At 38.4% G+C, this 23,838-nt stretch overlaps 2 protein-coding genes across 8 annotated transcripts in view; one reads left to right on the forward strand and one right to left on the reverse strand.

Moving 5' to 3' along the window:
- LOC103478209 (uncharacterized) overlaps window positions 1–7,355 on the reverse strand; it is a 25,725-nt gene extending 18,370 nt beyond the window's left edge. Inside the window, exons 1-6 of the mRNA XM_008431809.3 lie at window positions 7,199–7,355; window positions 5,715–5,865; window positions 4,796–4,867; window positions 4,636–4,712; window positions 4,050–4,150; window positions 950–1,066 (exon numbers count right to left, since the gene is read on the reverse strand). Coding sequence (XP_008430031.1) covers window positions 950–1,066; window positions 4,050–4,150; window positions 4,636–4,712; window positions 4,796–4,867; window positions 5,715–5,865; window positions 7,199–7,258 — 578 coding nt within the window. The 5' untranslated portion in view covers window positions 7,259–7,355. The remainder of the gene's footprint in view (window positions 1–949; window positions 1,067–4,049; window positions 4,151–4,635; window positions 4,713–4,795; window positions 4,868–5,714; window positions 5,866–7,198) is intronic.
- An 8,114-nt stretch (window positions 7,356–15,469) lies between these two features.
- Window positions 15,470–23,838, forward strand: part of oxr1a (oxidation resistance 1a) — a 176,323-nt gene continuing 167,954 nt past the window's right edge. For 3 of the 7 annotated variants that reach the window (XR_535755.3, XM_008431798.3, XM_008431803.3), the window contains exon 1: window positions 15,470–15,642. Coding sequence is in view for 3 of the 7 variants with exons in the window: in XM_008431798.3 (XP_008430020.1) it covers window positions 15,485–15,642 (158 nt within the window). In the remaining 4 variants the exon portion in view is untranslated. Of the gene's footprint in view, window positions 15,687–15,806; window positions 15,842–23,838 lie in introns of those variants that run through there. The other 4 variants (XM_008431799.2, XM_008431808.2, XM_008431800.3 and 1 more) reach the window with 3 other exon arrangements.

Raw genomic sequence — 23,838 nt, forward strand, 5'->3', positions numbered from 1 at the left:
TTCATGGTTATGGAAAGTTAATGAACATTGATTCTTTTGTCAGGATAGTCTTTTGTGGGCCACTCTGTTGTAGCAGGTCAGAAAATCTAACTCCATAGAAGGTTGTTTTCAAATCAACAGGTTAAATTTAACTGTGATTATATTACAAGAATAATTTAGAATATACCTTCAGATTAGGCTTGTTTGTCAAATTAAAAATACCTTTTGAAAATAACATCCTTCAAGCAGGTATTAAATATAATTATCATTAAGCCCACGTTTCTGTTTTTAAATATTTCCCCCCGCCCCCACTGGTCTGGAAGAGGCTTTAGAGTAGCGTAGGAGACACGTAACACTAGACAGCAAGTAGCACTTTTTTTTACACTAATTTTTTCTAACACATTCTTCACCATTTTGTTTAGTGTTTTGTGTCAGTGCAAAAATACCGAAGGTAATTCATTAGAGATGAATTACCTTGTAAGCCAATAAAGGCCTTTTTCAGTGACTTAGCATGCATTTAATTACAGTGTGTAAAAAAAATAAATAAATAAAAAATCTGAAAACAATGGAAATTGGCTCCACAAAAACTGGAGCTCCAAAGGCTGCAAAACCCAACACTGGTGTCACTGCAAAAAGTTTAGGAAGTGACCAGAAATCATCAGCTATTGTTGCAGACCGACTGAAAGTCTTTCCGATTGTTCTCATAACATGAAAGGATTACAGTTTACTGGGAAAAGCTAAACACATCTAATACAATTAATTTGTTTGGAGGTTATATAAAGAGAACTACAATCCCCATTCATCTTCATTAACCTTGTCTGATGCAAAGGCTTTCCTCTCCCCACGCTGAAACATTCCCCGTGGCAGTGATCTGTCCCCTTCCCAACCACAAATCCCAGAATACACTTTTTACTAGAAAACTATCTGACTTCTTCGGCGAAAACATTTGATTCCACGCCGGAAGACTTACGCATCATGAATGTGGCTGTAGAACCGGCTGTTGAGCGCTCCGAGCTCTGAGCCGACGAGCACGAAGGGGGTGGCTATCCCCGCAGCCTGCAGCAGGCGGTGCAGATCATCCACCATCCTGCAACACAACACGCTCATCAATCTATGTGGGAAAATCAGGGCGAGCTGCAAACTGGGTCAGGAGGGTTTATACGGACTAAAGGTTACCAGAATGAAAGACGGACAAGCCGATAACCTACATCAAAGTAGGTTTAAGACATCATCATTACTAGGGAAAAAAAACAAAAATTGCCTTAATTTGCTATTATAAGCTACCTGGAGTTAAAGAGGTTTCACATGTGTCAAAGAGTTGAAGAAGTCAACACACAATTTTGGTTTATGAAGATTTAATTTTTGGAAAATTTTAATAATTTTTTCCATCAATGTTCTCCTTGGGTTTCCATAGTTCAGAGTGATGTCAGCACACCCCAGGCCACCATCTGGTTTGATAACCGTGTTTTACAGCTTCTACCTATTTGGACTCTACGGGGGAATCAGGGCCACGCAAATATACTACACTATAATATTTATATACATTTAATTACGAGAATAAAGTCACAATATGACAAGAACACAGACATAGTAAAGCGAGAATATAGTTGAACAACAATAAAGTCTAAATAACACAAAATTAAAGTTTTAATATTACCAGGATAAAGTCGCAATATTAGGAGAATGACAGTAATTTTATGAAAACTCCTCCATGAAAAATGACAAAAAATTGAAAGGAAGAATGTTGAACGTCTTGTAATGCTCTACTTTGTCATTGGTTTTACAGATAAGAAATTACTTAATCTTTTGTGGTTTTCAAAGCGGTGGGGCCACTTGAGGGCGGTAGGCGGGGCCTCGGAAAGCTGGAGCGAAGATGAGGAAAAAAATGTTAAAATAATAATAAAATTAAAAATAACAAATTGAATCCAGTACATGTTCAAACCATAAATTTTAAATTACGCTTTTTGAAAAAAAAAAAATCTAATTTATTTTTCAAGCATTATTACAATATATAAGTTAAAATAATTTATTGAAATGTTATTTGCCATGCTTGTCCTCAAGTTAGCATAGCAAGGCCATGTTGTGGAAGACCTTACTGCAAAAAAAAAATCTAAAAGTCAATATTTCTTTATATATTTTGTAGCTTTGCCTGTGGGCTTGCAAAGGGGGTCCCAGACAAGAAGCTAATGCTGTTTGTTTCATGTCGTTTTTGTGATGACAGTGTGAAAACTTTTGCACAGTACTGAATCTGTGTTTCTTCTTCTCTGTTGTACAACACTCTAATTCTTCCCAGCACATAACAAGTGTAAATACAATGAAACACTCTGAGATGAAGAGAGGAACTGGGAATTAAATTATTAATGTGATTGTTTTGCTTGACAGGATTCTAACAAGCAGCAGTTTGGAGCGCTGATTGATCACAGTCTTTCAGCCGACGATGCTAAACGTTCTTTGGTTTTGGCAGCTAAAAGACAAAGATTTCTGCAGAATCCCTCTGCGTTTAATATTTGATCATAAACTGAAAACGGCGGCATGCCATGCTTTGAGCCTCAGAGGAACAAAGCGTCAGAGTTTCCTCTGTCATCTCGACATGAGCTGCTGCTCCACACATTAACTCTCTGGAACTGGTTGTGTCTTCCTGAAGGTCTCCCGCATTACGACTGAGGTTTATTCTGCTCTTGAAGAATCTCGCAGTTCCCTCAGAAAGTTTTTTTTCTGATCTTTCAGACCTCAACTTGACCTCCTGGTAAGGAAGCTGATATGAAAAGATGTCCAACTTTAAACTGTGAGCAACATAAAGTCACTGAGCCTTCAAATTGTCAGTTTTGCACAAAAACTGAACCAAAAGTTTCTAAAAAAAAAAAAAAGATAAAATGATTACATATTATTACAACTCCAAACCAGGGACATTTAACACTACATAACGTTCTCAAAACAAGTTAGAAACTAAAAAAGGAAGTGTATTCCATAATAAAATATCTTTATGATTTTTTTCAAGGATTAAGGATTAAACAAACTAAGAAAAAATGAAAGCAGTTTGAAATTATTCTGTATCTTCACATATCAATTTAAAATCTATTTACGGAAATGTGACAAGCTGTTTGCCCCACAAGAATTTCAATGTAAAAAATAAACAGTCAATAAAAAAAATATTTTTAGTTAATCTTGTTTATTAATGGGGAAAAAAGACATTCAAGCAAACTGAAATCTGTGTTTAGCAAAAAATGGCTTCCTAGATACCTGCTTGTGTCGGCTCTTAAGCGTAACAACATTGTTTAAACTGGAGCTGATTCATTTGGATCACTCTGGGGGATTTCTGGTCAATTCTTCTTTGCTAAATTGCATTAATTCAGCCACATACAAGGGTTTTCACACACAAAGACATGTTTAAGGCCAAGCTGCAGCATTTCAATTTCATTTCAATCAAATCTTAAAACCAGACTTTGACAAGGACACTAGTAAACCTTCATTTTTTTCCTGAGCCATTCAGACGGGGTCTTTGCTTGTACTGCTTAAGCATTCGTGATCCCATAAATTACTGCAACTTGTCCACTTTGGCCTCGTCAGTTAACAGAATATTTTCCTAAAGTCTTGGGGATCATCACGATGCTTTTGCAAGATGAGTTCTTTTTCAGTCACCAGTGGTTTTAGCTTTGGACCTCTCCACTGATGCCAACTGTGTTGCTTGATCATGAACACCGACCTTAAGTGATGCCAGTGTTACCTACAGTTCTTCAGTTGTTTTGTGACCTTGTAGATGAGTTGTCAATGCCTTTATGGAGTAATATTAGTAGGCTGGCCACTCCTGGGAAAATTCACCACTAAGGCGTGGTTTTTTTCCCCCTCTCATTTGTGGCTTTTTCCATCTCTCGCCCAGTGGTTATTGGGGGAGACATTTTGACATTAAAATTAGTTTTATTATCTGAAATATTTATTTATCCAACAGGAACAACCATTTATGTCCCACCTGGCCCAAACGGTCCAATTTAGATTAAATCAAACTGAAATGTTCCTGAGAACATTCCGACTCCACCTAGGGAACCATTGGCAACTGGACGTAACATACTCACCGTCCAGTTGTGGACGCCCCCCAGACTTTCTCCGTCCCGGTCGTTTCGTTCTGCATGAGCCGCTTGCTGAACCCCAGTCCCATCCTGTCATATGTACAAACCTGATGGAACAAACAAACAGGACCAGCCCTGAAAGTTTTGCTTGGTTTTAATGTACAAGACACTCCCAACAGCAATCTTCCTTAACAACCAAGATGCTCTGTAATGATCTTGACACAGTGGCCAGTGCTGCTCTGCGTCTCACTGCTGTTCTACTTTAGTTGTTTCTGTGTAACTACACTCCTCCCAACAAGCCAGTGACCTAATTTGGGTCACAGTTTCAGACAAACAACATGGGGCAGGCTGTCAGCCTGAGCGCTGCCGAGCTGAGTGTTGCAGAGCAAAAAGGAACAGACAGAGCGACTGCGAGGAACGTCTCTGCATGACCCTGACAGCAGCAAACAACATGGCCACAAGAGCAAAGAGATCACTATTTGGCTCAGTGCTAGCTTCTACTCTGTGAACCCTTTCTTTCCTGAGTGTTGTGTATAATTTACTTGTTTTGTTTTTTTTATTTTCATACATCGTAAACATGACAATTTGTCACCTTTGTCAGGGAGGAAAGTTTCTCCTGCACATGGACCCAGACGTCTGAGGACATTCCTGTTGGTGCATCCAGTATAACTAATAGAAACAAGACTAGTTAGCGTTTGGTTAAACTAAGCAATCAATCAACACAGAGAATGATATATGAGACAATTTATTACTGGCTGGTTTTCCTCGTCCTTTGCACAAAAGATGTAACTTTTGACCCAAACCGACATCAACCATCTGCCCGTCTGGAAGTACAAAGCAAAATAAATCAAACGTTATTAGGCTTTACTGATAATAATAATTTTCATCTCAAGAATTTAATAAACCTGCACAGCCAGAGAAACACTGGTAGAGACTCCTTAAAACAAAAACGTGCTTTATAGTGCAGAATATTACGATAAGCATCTTTTAAGTGTGGCTACAAGCTAAAATGTCTAAGCTTACCATTAGCAACTTGAATTTCAGGATGAAGGTAATTTTTCAAGATGGCCACCATTTATGAACCTTTTAAACCACTTAAGGCAATAAAATGTTACATATTTTGTTGACTTGCATGAACTTTATGTACAATTATTTGTTTTGTCCTTGGTCATCCTATTCATCTGAAGACAAACATGAAACTTTTTGCAAGTCCCACACCAGTCATCTTTCAGTGGGTGTATTTGTATTATTATGAAAATGGTCTCAAAATGGCAATATTATTGTTTATCGCAATAATTTGTAGAACAGTTTATCATCCAGCAAAATTTGTAATCATTACAGACCTAATTTCTATGGTTCAGAATATGAACCATAGAAATGGTTCATATTTCTATGGTTCATAGAATATGATTTGACACCAAACCCATTCGTCTGATTGGCAATTTGAGTGCAAAAATTAGATTTTCCTTGAGAGCCATGGCGGACACTTTGAGAATCGGCCGCCATCTTTAATTTTTTGAGTGGCTGACACTTTTTTTTAATTAAATGCAAGCCCCTAGGAACATCTGTATCAAATTAGATTCTTGTATCCGCATGAAATATTCAATTATCTCCTGCACTATTAATATGAATTCGGAAACAGAATCGGTGCGTTTTTCAGACTCTGTATACCTTTTGGCAGGAGCATCTGTCCTTCTCTTTGCAGAGATGCATAGTTGAGGAAGGGAGGAACGATCACGATCAGCAGTAAGCACTTCCCGAAGTTGATGAGGATGGAGCTGTAGGACCGCCTGGCTGAGGCGTCAGCTGGCCGCTCCGCTCTCTGTTCCCGACCACAAAATGATGGAAACAGAGGAGAAGACAAGATTGGGAGAAGACAGTGTTTCAGAAATCACAAAATGTGATTTTAAGAATCTGGAGAATAAAAATTCACTTTTCTCAATCTACAGTGGTCCTGATGCCAAAAAGTTCATGAAAAGGCTCCTTTTGAATAATTTCTCCAAAAGAAAAGATTCCTCTTGCCTTCTTGTTAACCTAGTAGGCGAATAGTGCAAACAAAAAACTTAAAAACATATTTTATTTTAGCATTCTAATCTTAAAGGTAGCCAGTTGGCACATCTTCACAGTGCTTAAAAATATTACTTACTTTTAAAGACTAGCATGTCAAACTCACCCTAATGTCACAGCCACAATGTCTAATAAATTATTCAAAACAGCTATAAATGTATAATTTTTACTTTTAGTGACCAAGCGCACAATTTGTTTGTTGAAAACTTTTGTAACATGCTTTCTGGGACTAGTTAGAAGTATAAATGGAGACCACTGAACAGTGATTAAATAAAAAAACAAAAAATAAACAGAGGGAAATATTGAACCTCATCGTGGGAACAGAATAGACTTTTAGAACAACTTTTCTTAAGAATGGAAAAAATGCTACATGTTATCTCTAATTTTCACAAATATCAACATTGCATAGAAGAAAATGGATCCATCCTTGTTTTTCTTTATTTAAAATAATGGGAACAAAATGGCAGTTCTGTAGTAGCCTTTAAGTTGTCTTTGTTAAAACACTGAAGTGTGATTTAAATGGAATGAGGACAAGTATGGCTGGGTTGTAAAGGTTGCAGACCAGTATACTAAATGCACAAGTCATCATGTAATTATCCTAAGCTGTAGTTAGGATCGTCAGATCCTTTCCGTGTTCCTCATCTCTCTATTAGCAGCTATGTCACAAAGGTTCTACTGCTGGCTGACAACTAACTCTTGCTGAGCAACTGGAAATTTAATTTTGTGAAAACAGGCTATTCTTCGTCTCTGGTGAACTGACAAAACGATTAAAAGATTTATTCACACTTTTCCATCCGCCTGTGTCGCACAACTACGTCGTTATGTTTACCATGACATTTATTCTCCTCTCTCTGTCTCTCTTCCGCTCTACAAACAAAAATAAACATTCACAAAAAGAATAAACAAGAAAATATCAAGAAACTTTGTGGGATAGATATATTATAACAATGTTTGAATGTGTTAACATTTTGGCTCCTGAAAGCAACGAGCCAATGAAAACTGACTGGTCAGTGTACTGGCTGAACGCATGACAGTCCAGTCAGTGGACTGAACAGTCATGCGCTACATGACCGCTAACAATGCGTTACCTTTTTATTCGCGTTGACGGAGTCACTGCTCGCTGCCTGATGTTCTGGTTTCCGACGCATTTTGAAAAAAACTTCGGAAAAAGTCTATGCAACATCAAGAATGAATGAAACCCAATGACTTCCTGAAGAAACTACGGGGGCCGGCGAGGGACAATCTTTATGCCAAACAACTAAACAAGTTACATTAACTCATAACACCATAATAATAATAATAATAATAATAATAATAATAATAATAATAATAATAATAATAATAATAATAATAATAATAATAATAATAATAATAATACATTACTACTACTACAAATACTACTACTACTATTATTATTATTATTAGTAGTAGTAGTAGTAGTAGTAGTAGTAGTAGTAGTAGTAGTAGTAGTAGTATGTATTGATATAAATTATCATACAATAAAAACATTTATTTTATTCCATTTTCCAGGCAAGTTTACCCTACCCAGCAGCAGTACCTTTACTGGCCTGCAGGAGTCATTGTATCCCACGAATCCACTCTTGAATTTGCCTCACTGAATTTGTGTCCCGCATACACCAGCATCAAAGGCAAAAGGATTAATCACCATTGTTTTGTTCTCTTCTTTTCTTTTCCAAAGAGTTTTTAATCCAAATAAAAAATAAAGGTTGATAAAATAAACAAATAAAATGTGCAAATACAGTGTTATCATACAACAAAATAGGTTAGATTAGTCTTAAACAGAGCTTGTTTACTGTCTGTCGGTTTTGCTCTTCTGAGAGCTTTACAAGCAATCAAGCCCTCAACAAATATAATAACCTGCTGATTGTGAGCAGGACAGCTGGGTTCACATTAAGTAACTATGCAAATACATCTCTTTTTTTTCTCGCAGTCATGTACAGTCATATGGTAAGACACTGAAAAATGTGTTTTTATTGATGCAAATCAGGGAATATGTAAATAATTTTTGAACCCAAAAAGATCAGATCCAGAAAACTATTGCAAAAAAAATCCTGTTTGCAGTTCACAGTCATGTTTCATAATTGAGCATGAATCGTTTGCAAGTGGGAACAAATTGTTAGTCATTAGATGTGCTACATCAACAGACACATACCTCAAAAGACTAGTAACTAGACTAAATGTGATTTTATAGTGCACTTACCTTTGGAGGCTAAATACTGTGCACATCACTTTTCTGACTTTTAGTTAAATAAATACATTTAAAAAACATATTTTTTCTTTATGCTTCACAATAATGACATAACATCTTACTAAAACACATTGAAATTCATTGTTGTTGCATAGAGAAATGTAGGGGAAAAAAACAGATTCAGACTGTGTGAACTATTTACAAGATAACATGGGAAACCACAACACTAGACGGCCCCTTGCCATTTTTCCTGAAGAGGAAAAAGCCAAACCTGTTTATTTAGCAGGTGACTTTAGCCATGCAGGGGATTCATTGCGGTAATTAAAAAGCTCGGCTGGATGATGATGAATGTCAGCTATTTGTGTAGTGTCAGGCCGCCTGTGTGCACGCGCTGTTTGTGTGTCGGGGTATCTACGGTTGATTAAAGGTAATGACGCAGAGCCATCACAGACTCTTGCTTCTGTTCCGGCTCCACATAATTAGAACTGAGAGAAGGATGGTCTCATCACAGAACTGTTGCTTGCCTCTGCCGTGTGCTATTGTGAGGCAGTGGCCTGGCTGCTCGCCTCTGTGTGGCCCAACGCAACTCCTGCGTCTATTTAGACTTCTTGTGGGGGAAGTGAGAGGCAACTTGTTGCATCAAAGATTAAGTTTTTACCTTCAAAATAAGATTTGCAACTGAAAAATGCAGAGTGTGTTTGACCTTCAGACAAAGAGACATTTAGTCCAGTAATATACATATGAGGAAAGTATCCCTTCAAATCTTTGAAATGGGCATGTTGGTGTCTTATGTTTACAGTATGAGTTACCTGACATGCCAGTTATCACATGTAACGTGAATTTGTGTTTATTTTTTGCAATCATTTAATCCTTAAACAATGGATTCTCATAAAATGCTTTCATGTAAAAGCTTTAAACACAAATCAGTCGTGCAGCTCGTGAGGCTTTTTGTGACTAAATCACATTTCTATGTCTTGTGAGCGAGAAGAAAGGGTCCTTTTCTCTTTGTTGTTTTCTACATTTCACATGTTATTCTAACCGGACATTGCTCATAAAGAACATCTGCCCTCCAGCCGCCTGCAGAGATGCCAGGTCACCTTGACGCTGCGCTGGGTGTTTTTGGCCATGTCTGGAGGCATCCTTCCCCACCCCTGCCCTGACATTCTGCAGAGGCAAACACAACGCGTTTTATCCCTTCACTATGGCGCCCGTCCAAAACAACACATATACGATGGGACAGCTGCGGAAAGCAGAGGATGTGGCAAAGTCCAAGTGCAAATAATAACCTGTTATTGTGCCATTTTTGGAATATGTTCTCATCTCCTCCATTGCAGGGTCTTTTCTGCTTATTCTCAGGCCAGGCTTTCTGCTTGATCTCAAATCGAAGAATTGATTTCTTCTTTTTTTTCTTCTTCCTTTTTTTCACATGAAAGATTCTTTTCTGGCTCTAAGTATTTTATGTATCATTCTAAGACTTTAGGTTAACCTGAGCTAACTCTGCAGCTAGGCTGCTGGAAGACCACCTTGCCAATTTTCTTCACTTTCTTCTTCTACTACTCCCCAAATTGCCTCACTTGCTATTATTTCAACTGATAATTTTATGTTTTCTCTCAGTTATCGTTCTGATCTGCTGTTCTATTTTGTGCCTTCCATGTGCCTTACTTTTCATTAACGTAGAAAGCCCTCCTACATCAGCCCTTCTGTTTCTGTTTTGTGCATTCTGCTCTGTATTCTCAAACCCCCATTTGGTTGTGGTGGATACTAAAAGATACTGAGCCAGTATTAGTGGCGCTTGGCTTCTGGTTCTGCTGGAGGTTTCTTCCTGTTAAAGGGGAATCTTTCCTCTCCACTGTCGCTATGTAAAGGCTCAGTATAAGAGACTGTTTTAAAGTTAATGACACAATGAAAATGATTGTCTTCTGTCACTACAAGCTTGTTCAGGAGGAGTGAATATCAATGACTCGATGCAATCTGCTGGGTTTCCTTAGTTTGAAATCTTGTTATAGGAGTAAAACTGAATTTTTCGATTCAGTTCAATTTATTTATATAGTTCACAACAAATATCATCTCAAGGCACTTTACAATCAGCTACATACTGTCATTTTATAGCACAACCAAATAACTATGTAAACCTTAGTTGTAATAAAAATGTTGTTTTAAACATGACTTAAGACTTAAAAGACGTCTTAAAATTGGGCCTGTGTCTCTCTAAAAAACTCCTGCTCTTTCTGAACTTCCTCCTTCACATCAACATTCCTCTATTTAGCATTTGCAGACGTTTGTCGGAGATCTGGTCTGAGAAATAGCTCATATAAGAAGCTCCACAGTTACACAGGTATTTGCTCATTGCTGCTGCTGCTGCTGCTAGTTTGAAGGAGCTGGAAGGCAGCGCTTGCCTCCGTCAAGTGTTTCACAAACCCAAACCGTTGCCATGAGAGATTCAATAATTACTCAAACATGAATGATGTGAGAATAACTTTATAACAAGATGTAAAGCTTAGAAAAAATTTATTAATGCACTGTTGATAACTAGGACGTATGATTGAATGGAAAAGATTGTCTTAGAAGATGTTTGTAGTGAAACAGCGCTATATAAATAAACTGAAAAGAAAACTGACCTGAATAAACTTTTGCGTCGCACGTGTTGAGCCACATGCCTCCAGACTTTCTTTGTGCTCCTGAAATCCAACCGTGTCTGAGATAGCATGACAGGGGATCGTTCAAAAGCCATTTCCTCTTTGTCTTATCTGTATTGTCACATACGTAGCAGGTTAACTGGCTGATATTTCCGCACTCTGATATCTGTACAAGCAAAGGCCATCACTAAACCCTGCTGGGGCGTTCGTGTCTCTCTGCATGCCGGTTTGTCTTTATGAACTTCACCCAACTGAATAGGTCTGGTGTTGCTTCTCTGTAACCCATCTTCACAAAGGAACCTGTTACACATAAGAAATTGCAAACTAAAACAAAAGCATGGTACATTTAAAAACAAGATTCAAAACAGTCAGAATCTACATAACCCTAATCGGCAACTCTGTCAGAGATGTCCCTGAATATGAAATATTATCTGAATTCATCTATCTGGTGGAACCAGAAATTCTACTAGTGGATAGCTTCTATTCTTAAATAAAATGATTTGAAAAATTATTTTATGATCTAAAATGTAAGTGACAAAAACAGAAGACGAAACATTTTCTCTTCAGCCGCTTTGTTTAAGCTCATTTCATATACAAACCATGTCATCCAAGCAAATTTGTACTCACTGGTGGGAAAATTCACATTTTCTGCCCGTCTGAGACTGTTGAGCTAAATTAATTATACAAACGTTTGTTGTCATGTTGACGAACCGTTAGTGTTGCAACCACAGGCCTCTTCGGGTAACATCTTATGAATATATTTGACTTTTTAAAAGCAAATATTTAACCGACTACGCATATTTGTGTAGATCTAGAGCGAGTTCATCAGAGTCTTTTTCTCTTCTGTTTATTTATGAGTGAGATCTCAGATGTTCAGGAGGGTATTCTGCACAGGCATCAGTCCTCAGCCTCCATGTGGCCTTCATTGATTTCACCCCCTCACTGCTGAAGTGCACCATCAATCAATACAGTAACAAGTCTTCATTTATACTTGAGAAATGCAGTGTCTGACTGCGGCGTTGGGGTGTTGTCAGTGCAGCTGTACAGGCAGGCCTGCACTTTGCTACAGGGATCAAGTCGTTTCCGTTATGACTACCACAGCACCATGCATGCATCAATGTAAACAGAAGTACAAACATAAGTTTTTAACATGCAATTTCTAAAATTAGAATAGTCACGATTAACCTGTTCACTACTGACAACATTAAAGGAATACTATCGGAAGACCTACTCCTCAATGATCTCCTCTTTTGGTTGAAGTTAAGAAAATACCCCAGACCTGGTGTTTTGTTTGTTGTTATTTTGTCAGACTTTTTTTTATCTCTATCACCTCAGTTTACATGTCTACTACTCTCTGTTCCACCAAAATTATTCGCAGAGGTGAAACTTTTAACTTCTCAGTACAAGATCCAAAGTTTCCTTCAGAAAAGGTGCAGTCATTCATGCAGCAGCCCGTCGTGTTTTTGAATTAAAAAATGTTAAAATATCACTTGACTATTATGTGTTAATGAAAAATTGGAAGATTATTACCTGGACATCAACTATAAAGTCTTAAAAAATGCAAATATTTTAGAAGGACTTAAATAAATAAGTAATGCTTAGCCTGGTGGGGTCACAAGTAAAGCCTGGTGGCCCACCAGGCTTATAATACACTTGGGAAAACCCTGAAATCTCTGTGGTAAAAATGAGAAAATATCAAAGGGAGTGCACCACCTATAGATCCATTTCCCTCATTGATCACTTTAAAATTTTTGCCAAAAAACTTGCTATCAGGTTGGTGTGCCATGATCTGTAGGTGTTTGGACTTTTAGTTTAATTTGTGCTTCTGATTTGAAGAGCCTTCATTTGAGTTGATCACTTGTATTAATTCAGTTAATCTCATTGTTTTTGTTTTGTTAGATTGGTTTTTAGTCCCCCTTCCTTCTCTTTACTTTGTTTTGTTTTTTTTTGCTTTACCTTAAGTCAGTCATTTTGCTCCTGTTCCCAGCCGGTAATCAATTTTTCTCATTTGCCTCCACATGCTCCCTTCCCAAGCTGCATCCATTCACCTGTCTTTAGCTCTTCTGGTCCCTTTGTCATTTCCATCTCTCCCTCAGTATTTAAGCTCCTCTTTCTCTTTCATTCCCTGCTGGATCCTTCGTTTTACCTCCCATTACTCCGTGGTTCCTGGTAACTGCTCGGTCCCTGATTCCCAATTGTTCTCTTCTCTGCAGGTGCACCTCACTTGGATCCCTTCTTAATTTTTTAAGTTTTCATCTTTCCTTCAATGCAGATGGAACAGAACTATCTGTTTGCAGTATTTAAATCAATAATACTAAAAAAAACACACACAAAAAACCCACAAGCACAGGTGACAACAAAACCCAAATACCTAAAGTTTGTGACAAAATCAGAATATTTGAAACAATCTGCCAACATCATCCAGGTATTTAACAAGAGTGGTGAACCTGCTGCATTCTAACCTAATCTGTTTCCAGGTTTGGTTATCTTCTTTCTTTCTGAACTAGATCATGATGACATTTCCAGGTTGGTGGCAACTGACACTAATCATAAGACGTGTTTTCATTTTCTTGGAGCACAGCAGGTTATATATAACTTCATGAAATAGTTATTATAATAATTGAGGCTCTCTCGTGAAGGGAGGGCAGGTGAGTTTTGTTGTTAGTTAAAATCTCTTCAGTAAAACAGTTGGAGTGAAAAAGACTGGCGAGACATTTCAGCAGAACTGAGCCCGTCACAGGTGATGTGTTCCCAGGAGCCATGCCAGTGTGTCAGCATGTGCTAAAATAAGAATGCAGCCATCACTGATATTCCTGAGATTTCCATACAGCGGTGAGGTATAGCAGTTGACTCAAATAAAACATCAAGCTACTGAGTTTCCACATAATTCAAAAGTCAAAAGCAGAACTCTGAACATATTGATAACACAGTTTTAATGTATTATATTGTGATGACATGAAGCAAAGGATGGAAATTATTTCTAACTTTTTTTTTGTTCTGCGTTTACTGATAATCCCAATATTTTCCAGTCTTATGAGAATTTGGAGCTTTAATTGGACGATGTGACTACACTGTGCTAAAGATTTAGCTTAATAAATACAACATGTTTCATAGTGGAAAGAGCTAAAGTCATTTTAGATGGGAAAAGAACTATCTAAAATGACATACAATGATTTCAGTTAGAAACAGTTTATTTTTACCAAATCCAGCTGAAAAGCATATTAGATATATGCTAAAGTATCAAGAACTATTAAACTATTAAGTATTAAAGTCTAACAGGTGTTAGTGTGTAAATTGTCCCCACTGTCTGTGTTAATGAAAGTCACACGTAGTGTGCCACAAGTCATGTAAAGCCCAATATAAGGGCAAACATATGGAAGAATATTCTTTTGTCTAAAATCAAAAGTCTTTATGGTCAGATCTAAATACTGAAGAAGAAAACCTGTTAAACGGAGGAAAAGACTTGAGTGAAGCAGGTTCAAGGAAGAGGTGTAAATTAAAACATATACATGTTTTAAAATGATCCAGTCAAGACCCAAACTTAAATCCTATTGAAAATTTTTTTTAATCAGAAATAAAAATTGGAGAGTTGTTGTGGATGGTGATCTCCAGTAGCAGTCAGTCTTCCAATGAATCAGAAGAGGCCTCTGCCTGAAGACTGATGCTGTATGACAGTTTCATGGCATGCTAACAGCTCAATCTTGCAGCAGAGTCCATATTGCACATCAGTTGCTGGAAAGAACTGCTAACCTACCTATTTTGCTTTTGCCACTCCTTTTTAAATCTCTGGCTATAGAAAGCCAGGAAAAAGAGACGTTGCGGAGGGAGAACTGATTCTTGCCTATTGTGATCGACTGAAAAGTCCTTTTTAACTCCTCTGGGATTTGGGGTCAAAATTCAAGTATGAGCTTCTGAAATTCAAATAAATTACTCCTAGTGTAAAAACAGTTGAAATATGGTTATAAATTATAATAACTGTTCAAAAGTTAAAATAAATAAATAAATACCTCAGCAAAACCCTTCCAGCATGCAAAACCAGAAGAAATAGTTGTCTAAACTTGTAATGCCTCAAATAAAAAAAAAGGGAGCACAAATAGTCAAAGCAAATATATCAGAATAATCCCTGAAATGTTGTTTGCATGCTAAAAATTAATTGAGCAGAACAGAATGTGACCATCAGCACATCTTTGCTCATTTTACAAGCAGAACAGCAGGTGGACATAAAATATATTTGCAGCGATTTTGTGTCAGCATCACCTTAAAACAAAAAAGATGTGACAAATTGTACTCCGATGGGAATGACTGGGCACATCAACATGGACTCTGCCTCTGGTTTTGAGCATACAAGCTCCATTAGCGTCTGTTCCTCCTCTGCAGGCTCTGCTTGAGCCCCATCCTTGCTGCTGTTAACATCCCAGGATGACAGCTCTTCTTCCCCCCCGGCCTAGCTGGGACCTTCCGCTTGGTACGGTCCGCTCCTCCCCTCTCCTACGTTTCACCGATGGTAGTTTCTATTGGGAGAAGGTCAAATGACTCCGCATGTCTGCCTCTGTGTACATTCCCGCTATGGCACACGCCTGCTGAGGAAACATTTCCACCCACAGCCAGTCAGTCAGCTCCATACCCCCTGCCGGGAAGCGTCTCTGAGCATCTCCAACGGGACGTCGCCGTTCCCGGGCTTCGGAAAGTAAGTCATCACGCGCTGGTTCCGAAGCTGCCAGGCTAATGCCGGTAATTATTAGCATTTTTTTTCTTTCAGGACCGGCCGGTCGTTTCCTTATTAATGTTTAACGTTTGAAAGAGTTGCGTTTCCGTGCAGCTGGTGGCCTGTCGGGTTAAAAATAGTTCCAAAAGAGGGATGCAGTGATGCTGCCATTGCGGCGCAGGTGATTTTTATTTTTTAAATAAAGGGGTTATGCTTTATTTCCTGCTTTGCTTCCCTTTTTTGGGTTAATTAAATGTACGTTTGCTTCCTGACAGTCAGTCAGTTCTCTATGCCAAAGTAAATTAATGAAAAAGTGATTTATGGGGTGCCAGGCGGCTCATTAGTAGATCAACTTCACTATTCAGAAGGGACGGTCTTCGAGATGTCGGGGGTTCGATTCCCGGAGCCGGACCACTTACAGCATCCTATTCTCTCTCTGCTGGTATTCTTGTCAAATTACTAACGAACAAAAGCCACTAGCACCACAGAAACATTGGAGAACCCCCCAACCCCCAAAAAACCCACTGCAGACAAATAAATCATGAATTAAAATAAAGTTATCCTAAACAAATGTGTTTTATTTAAGCAGATGAAATATAGCCAGTTGGCTGATCCTGGTGCATCGTGCATTGTCCCTGCCAAATAAATTAATAAAAAAACAAAACCATATACACTGTGTTCCTATAAGAAGTGTGGAAAGTTCTGCAAAGCTCTGAGGAAGGCAGACTTAATGAAGTGAGTCATCTGAGTGAGGCCAATAGCTCCCCTCCCCTGCAGAGCAGTGTGTAGCTAAGCCTATTACAGCATTGCATAATGCAATAAGGTATAGTCCCATAAGGTGTAGAGTGAGCTGCCTGCAGGGTTCCATAGCTGGAAGCCTCTGTGTACGTGTGTGCGCGAGTGTGTTTGTGTGTATATATATTGTTCAGTTTACTTTTAATCTCTCACTGTACGTCTCTAATAAAACGTCTCAGACCAAAGACAAGGGTCGAGTTGTTCAGAGCCGCACAGGAGGGGAAACTGGATCACTGTTCCCAAACTCGCTCTGCTGCAACATCCTGCAAGGTAGTTGACTCAAGGTCAATGAGAAGTTAGAGGCTGATGAAAGTGGAAGGCTCTAAAATAGTGAAGTCACTCTAAAGTGTAATACTTTTGTTTTTTTGGGAAAACAAAGGTAGTTGGTTTTTATCCAGCTTTGGAAGATCCATCCCTTAGAGACTCACTGAGGTTCTGTGGTTGATTTCCAGTTGCTGGCCCACCTGTTGAGTTTTGCTGTCTGTGATGTGAAAATAAAAATACCGAATGGAGCCTATAAATAAAGCCAGGCCACAAAGAGTTATAGCATGCAATCTCTTTTATCCATACTTCCATCCATCAATAGGAGCCAGTTGAGGTGGCTCGTGCATCTGGTTGGGACGCATCCCTGGTGAGGTGTTCCGGGCGCGTCCCACCGGTAGGAGACTCGGAGGAAGTTCTAGAACCCTCTGGAGGAACTGTGAGTCTTGGCTGGTCTGTGAACACCATGGGATTATTTTGGAGGAGTTGGCCAATGTGGCTGGGGAGAAGGAAGTCTGGGTATCTCTGCTTAGGCTGCTGCCTCAGCAACCTGACCTCGGATAAGCGTAAGATAATTTATGGATGGATTTCCAAAAGAATGCCTTCATTTCCAAATCCGGCATGTTCTGTGACAGACAGGATTGGACTTTCCAAAAGGCTAAAACAGTCAGATTTCTGCACTATTTCCAGCTTTCTGTTTTCTGCTGCTGTCTGTTGTGTCAGCTTGGCTGAGCTATTGATCCTTAAAGGCTTACAGAAGTCTAGATGCTTACCAGGTTTTGTTTGTACATGATACATGATGGTGAGGCATTTTCTTCATGGTTGCTAATGACTATATGCCTATACCTTCTCCATAATGCAATATTCAATTTCATCTTACTAATCTTACTTACTTATGAAGTGTATAAGTAAGTATACTTATTACATTGTAAAAAGTATTCGCTGCAAATGGATGGCTGCCGGTCCTGATTATTGATGGCTGCTATCCATCATGGTCTTCTTTTCTCATCAAAAGGTTAACGGTAGATGATGAGTTTGCATTCCCGTCTGTTTGCACAACATGCCGTGACCATTTTTAGAGTGAAAGCAACTTAATGAAAGCGATATCAGTTTGTTTTCACGTCTGTCCTGGTGGAGTGGGACATTTTCTTAAGAGCATGATGAGCAAAGGGTCAAAAAAAAATAATTATTTGGTTTTTTAGCTTGATCTCTGCATGGGTCAGGAAGTGGGGACAAGATTTTCTTTTTATAAGCAGCAGTTTCTCTGTCTCAGGATGTCGTTACGAATCCAGTTTTCAGTTGCTTCGTACACCCTAATGGTTCCTCTGACTTGACCACGTGATTGAAACTTGAAAATAACTTCTGTACTCTGTGACTGTCTCCACAGTGAAGACTTTTGTTGCTAGTCTGAGCTGGTAGTGGTTGACAAATGATGCATTTACTGGCCAGGTAAAAGATGGGATGTATTGAGTTTCCGGTCAGCCGCTCACAGGTCTTGACCGATTAAGCTGAAAATTGTCTGATTCAGGTCACTAGGTGATTTCTTGGTGCACATGAGGTTAATTATGGATCAAATTGGATGCAGGATTGATTGGGAATGTCATTTCATCAGAAAATTGGATGAACAGCCACTTCTTAAAGGTGATTGAGTAATTTATTGCATCCTGGAATGACGAACCATCTAATGAAAAGGTAACCATGCATAATGTTTGGCTCTTTAACTGGAATAATACACTAATTGTTTAAGCTCCATGAACTTTAGATACACTTGTTGAGTTCTTGTTTGAAATGTCGCAGCTGTAAAACTTGGAGGTCACACACACATACACACACACACACCTTAAGGAATAGCTCTCTTGATCAAATTATGCATGGTGCCTGTGGCTTTGATTACTCCCTCCTCTTGCCATCATGAATGTATGCTTGCTGTTACCAATTGATTACTGCACACTGCTGATGAAACTCAAGTGAGTTCATGTCGTAAAAACGATTTCAAACACGCCGTTTCAGAGGGAACAAATTCAATTAGTTTCATAGATTTCCTAATCTATATTTCATGTTCATCTTTTTGATCTTTTTTTTCCTCAGGTTTGTTTGATAAGCTGAGCTTGTTGAGGTTATCAAACCTCTAGTTGTGTTAAAAGTTCTACAGATGTGTTGGTACAGAAATGTCAAATTGCCAACAACAGATCTCACTTTGTAAGAGGGATTTTGAACAAAAATAGTTTATGGTTGAGGCATCTGTTTTCTTTGTTTCTTTTTTATAACAGTTTTTTAGTGAACACCAAGCCTGCAACAATAAGCAATTAATTGCATCATAGATTTAAGTTAATTTCATAATTTCCATTCTTATGATATTTTTTTGAAGGGCAATTTTGTTTATGGACACCTAATCTATTTTGTGGTTTTTTTTATGGTTTTGGTTGTGAATTCTATGTATTTCAGCTTTATTTGTTTTTGGTTGTCCTGTTTTATTTTGCATATATAAAATGTCTTCCAGTTCCAGTGTGAACTTTATAAAATTAAAGTTTATTGGTCTTTGGGAGGGAAAACTTGCATCATGACAGGTCTAATGAACAGACACTCTCCTTGTGTTCGTTATGGGAAGGTGAGTGAGTCCAAGTGCTCCCTTTTGGATTTTTGTAGTTTTTGAACCCAAAACTCCCCCTAAAATAACAGAGTTAGCAGTGGTTCTGATTTTTTTTTTTCTTGAATGTTGATGAATACACAGTGGGATTGGATGCATTTGAAATATGTGTCAGACTCTTCTTAGGAGTTATTGCATCAGGAATGAACAACAGCGCTGACAAAGATCAGCCTCCATCTGGCCGGTTCATCTATAGTTTAAAGAGACACTTTCATTCAAAATAAAATATGTGCTGTCATTGGTAAATCATTTATAGATGCTCCATGAAATAATAAAAAAAATGTCCCCATGAAATAAAAAATAAGCGTTAAAGAAAATTCATGGAGTGCTTCATAAGTTTTTATTTTTATTTTATGACATTTATTTTGAAAAGCTTCTTTATTATTTCAGACTGCCATTTTTCTCATATCTAACAAAGATGTCCATTTAAAGATGATCGAACTGTTTTGGTTGAAGCAAATATAGCTCTCGTAGAGGAAAGAAGTTGCCTTTAAAAAGTTGCCTTTAATTCAGACTTTTTTTGAAATCATTAACAATTTAATCATTTCAAATTAACCCCCATCAAAGGAGTTCCAGACTGATGTACAGCAACAGGTTCAGTTTTGAAGCTTATTGTTGCATTTAAGATTTTAATTCCCAACATAAAGGTCCAGTTATTTTGCCTGTATTTGTATTATAAAAAATTTTTTTGCATCTAAAAAAAATGCTAACTTCAGGAAAAAAAAGAACCTCAAAAACCCCTCAAATTCCCAAGAGTCCAAGTAACAGCCATTATATGTTGTGGTGAACGTTTGTTATTGCTGTAGTATAGGAGACAAAAAGTTGCACATTGACACATGAAACATTCTGGAATGATTGCAGTGAGAAACACCATCAGTAATAGTTGAAAGGTTTACCTGACATTAGGGCTGGGACTTGATATTAATAAGCTTACTTGATTAATTACAAAAAAAAATTAAATGGAAGTATTTAATCAACTTGTGGATTAAATACAGTTAATCTGCAGTTTATTTAACTGCAGATTAAATTAAAAAAACAGCAGATAACTGATGCAAAACTTGTTTAACTTTGTGTTTATTTAACTTTTACTGTGACAAGTATTGCGTTTTTAACAAAATAAGATTAAAATGATGTGATTAAATAATTCAAATCCGTTAGTTTTTTTGTTTTTTTTATCACGTCACACCACTACTTGAAATACTGAAATGTTGTGGCGACATGGGGTAAACAGAAGACCACTGATGATTCCAGGTGGTTTTGAAAATACATTTTAATTCATAACAGACATTTTGAATAATGTCAACTTTGTATTAAAAGTGTCATAATTTACCGAATGACGCTTTATGACGAGTCATAAATATTTATGAAGGCTTATTCATGTTCATGACAGGTGTTATGACATGTTTATGAAAGTGTCATGACAGTCTTATTCACCCCCCTTCAAATAAAGTGTTACCGTATTTCTTTTAGATGATGGTCAGACTGGGGACAGTGTGGAGACGCAAAATGCATATATATGGTGCAGCATTGGAGAGGGCAGATGCAAAGCATGAGTTTATTGACTTGCGTCCTAATTGGAAGTGAAGGGACCAAAATGTTTGTGTCTTTGAAACGAGATGCAGTTTCATAGACCAGACTTCTACCCACCAGAGGTACTTATGCCAAGAAAAGCTTCCAACCAAAAATCCGATTCGACATGTTAAAAAGTGCAGGGATGATGGCCGATTTGTTGTCCCGCTTCCATCTGGGTGATTTAAAAAAATTTTTTTTCACTGTTTTTTTTGGGCTGCCTCTCCGTTATCCCACAGTCTAATCGTGATAATCTCCAAATGGATTTATGGAGGGGATGAATGTCCTCGGCAATCTTTCCAAAAGAGCAGGCGAAGAATGAGTAAGGTCGGGGGTTGAACTCCGAAGGACGTGACTTACACAGAACTGCACCTGGTTTCGGTCGGTTACAGCCTTACCTACAAGCAGTAAACAGCTCCATGGAACTGGTTAGGGGATTAGAGGATTTACAGCACTAAGCTACAGGAACTCAGCCCAGTGCCCCCCTGCTCATGTCTCCTCCTCCTCCCTTGTAACAATCCACTCTCTTCTTTTGGCTCTGGGCTGAGCCATGTGACCAAAATCAGAGTTCATATGGGTGGGATAAAGAAAGTTGGAGACTGCCTTTGGAGCATTCATAGATTGATCGGTTTTCCCTTCGATTTGGTTTGCAGTTTTGAGTCTAGGGTTTTGCCATTTGTCCACAAATCTCCAGATTTTTTGCAACGTGTCACAGAATCTCAGATCCCTTGTGTTAATTCGTCGATAATGGGACAGTGCAATAATGTACGTCTGAGACCCACCAGACGTTGGAGCTATCAACAGCAGACTACAATCTGATTTGGCCCCATCAGCAAAGTTGAGCAAGCGCTGCCTTTAGTTCCACTTGGAGACAGCCTGGAAGCTAATTGAATCCCAGCAAGGGGACGGAGGTCATTGTTGAATGACACTCCACGGGGCGTTTGTCTCTGTCAGCCTAATATCACACTGTGAAGTGACTCGGCAGAGAGCGAGTCCTCAACCCGGCCGGCCACGCGCCTTTAACTCAAACTGACAGTGCTCCAGCTCCCGTACTTTGCCACCAGCAACTCTGCTGGAAAGCTGAAGTTTTTCTTTAGGTTATTCTGCTGTTGTCATCATGGGCAGCTGACATCAGCCCCCAAAGACTGAAGTGGAAAAGCCAGCGGTTCATGTTCTGTAAATGGTGAATTCTTTGAGCAGGGTCTCAATAGCTCTTGTCCACAGCGTCGGGTCTTGTAAGTTGCTAAATTTGATTCCTGATGGTTTTGCTAGCTGGAGAACTAATTATCTCCTTGGATTACATTGTTGTTGGATAATTAAAAAAAAGATGATTGTTTGTTTAATTTGATAATTGCGCAAGTTGGAATTACGAAAAGAAATTGGCTTAATGGAAACTCGCCATTTTCAAAAAACTCATGTTTTGCAGTAAAAATGTTTGCGCTGGGATGAGGTGGTTTATTGGCTGTATGGGAAATGGTGCATTTCGAAATTTTTAGACGAAGACAACAGTAAGCGGTAGGATGATGGTTAGAAATGTTTTTTTATGTCTTATTCTGTGAACAAACTTAGTCTTGTTTGATTTTATTTGCACTTTTTATTCACTGCTCTTGCAAAATTGTGTTTTTTAGACAACTGCTGAATATTGGCATTTATAGTGGAAATGCAGTCGGTGTTTTCTTAATATTAAAGTATCAAATGGCTGAATCTTTCATACTTACTGTTAATTTTATCACAGTTTGAAGAGTTTCCTCAACATTTTGTGTTTTTAAACTTCGAAAAAAAGCTATAAGCAGCAAGAACAGAGAAATTAGTTCCTTTTTCTGCATGTGGTAAGAAAAGAAGCACAGCCACGAGTTGGGAAGTTGTGAGAGGGCCCATCTAATGCAGCATACATTATTGTAGTAACCATGCCAACTTCAATTTTCTGATCAATCACACAATAGTTGTAGGACACTACTACACCAGTTCTGGCCAGATTGTGGGTGAAGAACAAGCTGCAAAAACAGAGCGTCCATTTTCTTTTCTGCGCACAGACCTTAACTCACCTTTTTCTGGAGGATAACAATAGGTTCTGATTCTAAATTTATTCTACTGGAACAAATATATCTTTTGTTGATGTGTAGCAAAGAATGCTCGCCTGATTTCATTGACGTATTGCTCACTACATCTATGATACTTGTGGAAGAGTCGTATCATTGATTTAGGGTGTAATGGATAATTTCCAATCTGGATCCGTGAGGTAAACAGCACGGTCCATTTTAAAGGTGCCTGCAGTACTACCGTTTCAGAGAAATTAGTTGCCACAAATTAATTTCATTGCATTCTCTAAAAGTCTGAGAATCTGACTTGTTTTTAAAGGGGAAACAAAACATGTAGAGCAGCAGTTCCAGTGGACCATGACTCTACCTTTCACTAGAGTTTGGTTAAAACTAGGGCTGAGACTTTAAAGGGGCAGTATTGTGTAAAATTGACTTGTGTAGCTCTACATTATGTTATAATGTTATTCCCTCATCAAAAACATACCTGGAGTGTTTCTTTGATTCTTTTCTGTGTGTTTGAAAAATCCTTTAATCTCCCTTGGCAACCATTCAGTTGTGTAAAATGTCTGGGTGGACCTAGCTCCGCCCTGGAGGATAAAGCTCCTCCTGGAGCTGCAGTTTCAAAGCTTCCTAGCTTCCGCATTACAGAGCAGCCAACCCCTGTGACTGCCCCACTCGGCTCCTTCAGACTAGCCAGCAGCAATTGGCAAACACCTGCTGGAACTGCGCATCTGTGGTGCTAATTATACAGGCTACTTTTCAGTGTAACACTCTGAAAACATTGTCACAGGGTTAATAGTGGAGCGATGTTGTGATTACTTCCTGAAGTGTCAGAAAGAGCAAGTTTCTTAAGGAGACAGAGGCTCA

The sequence above is a fragment of the Poecilia reticulata genome, chromosome 16 (genome assembly GCF_904066995.2).
Source record: "Poecilia reticulata chromosome 16, P_reticulata-male-v2, whole genome shotgun sequence".
NCBI lineage: Eukaryota > Metazoa > Chordata > Actinopteri > Cyprinodontiformes > Poeciliidae > Poecilia > Poecilia reticulata.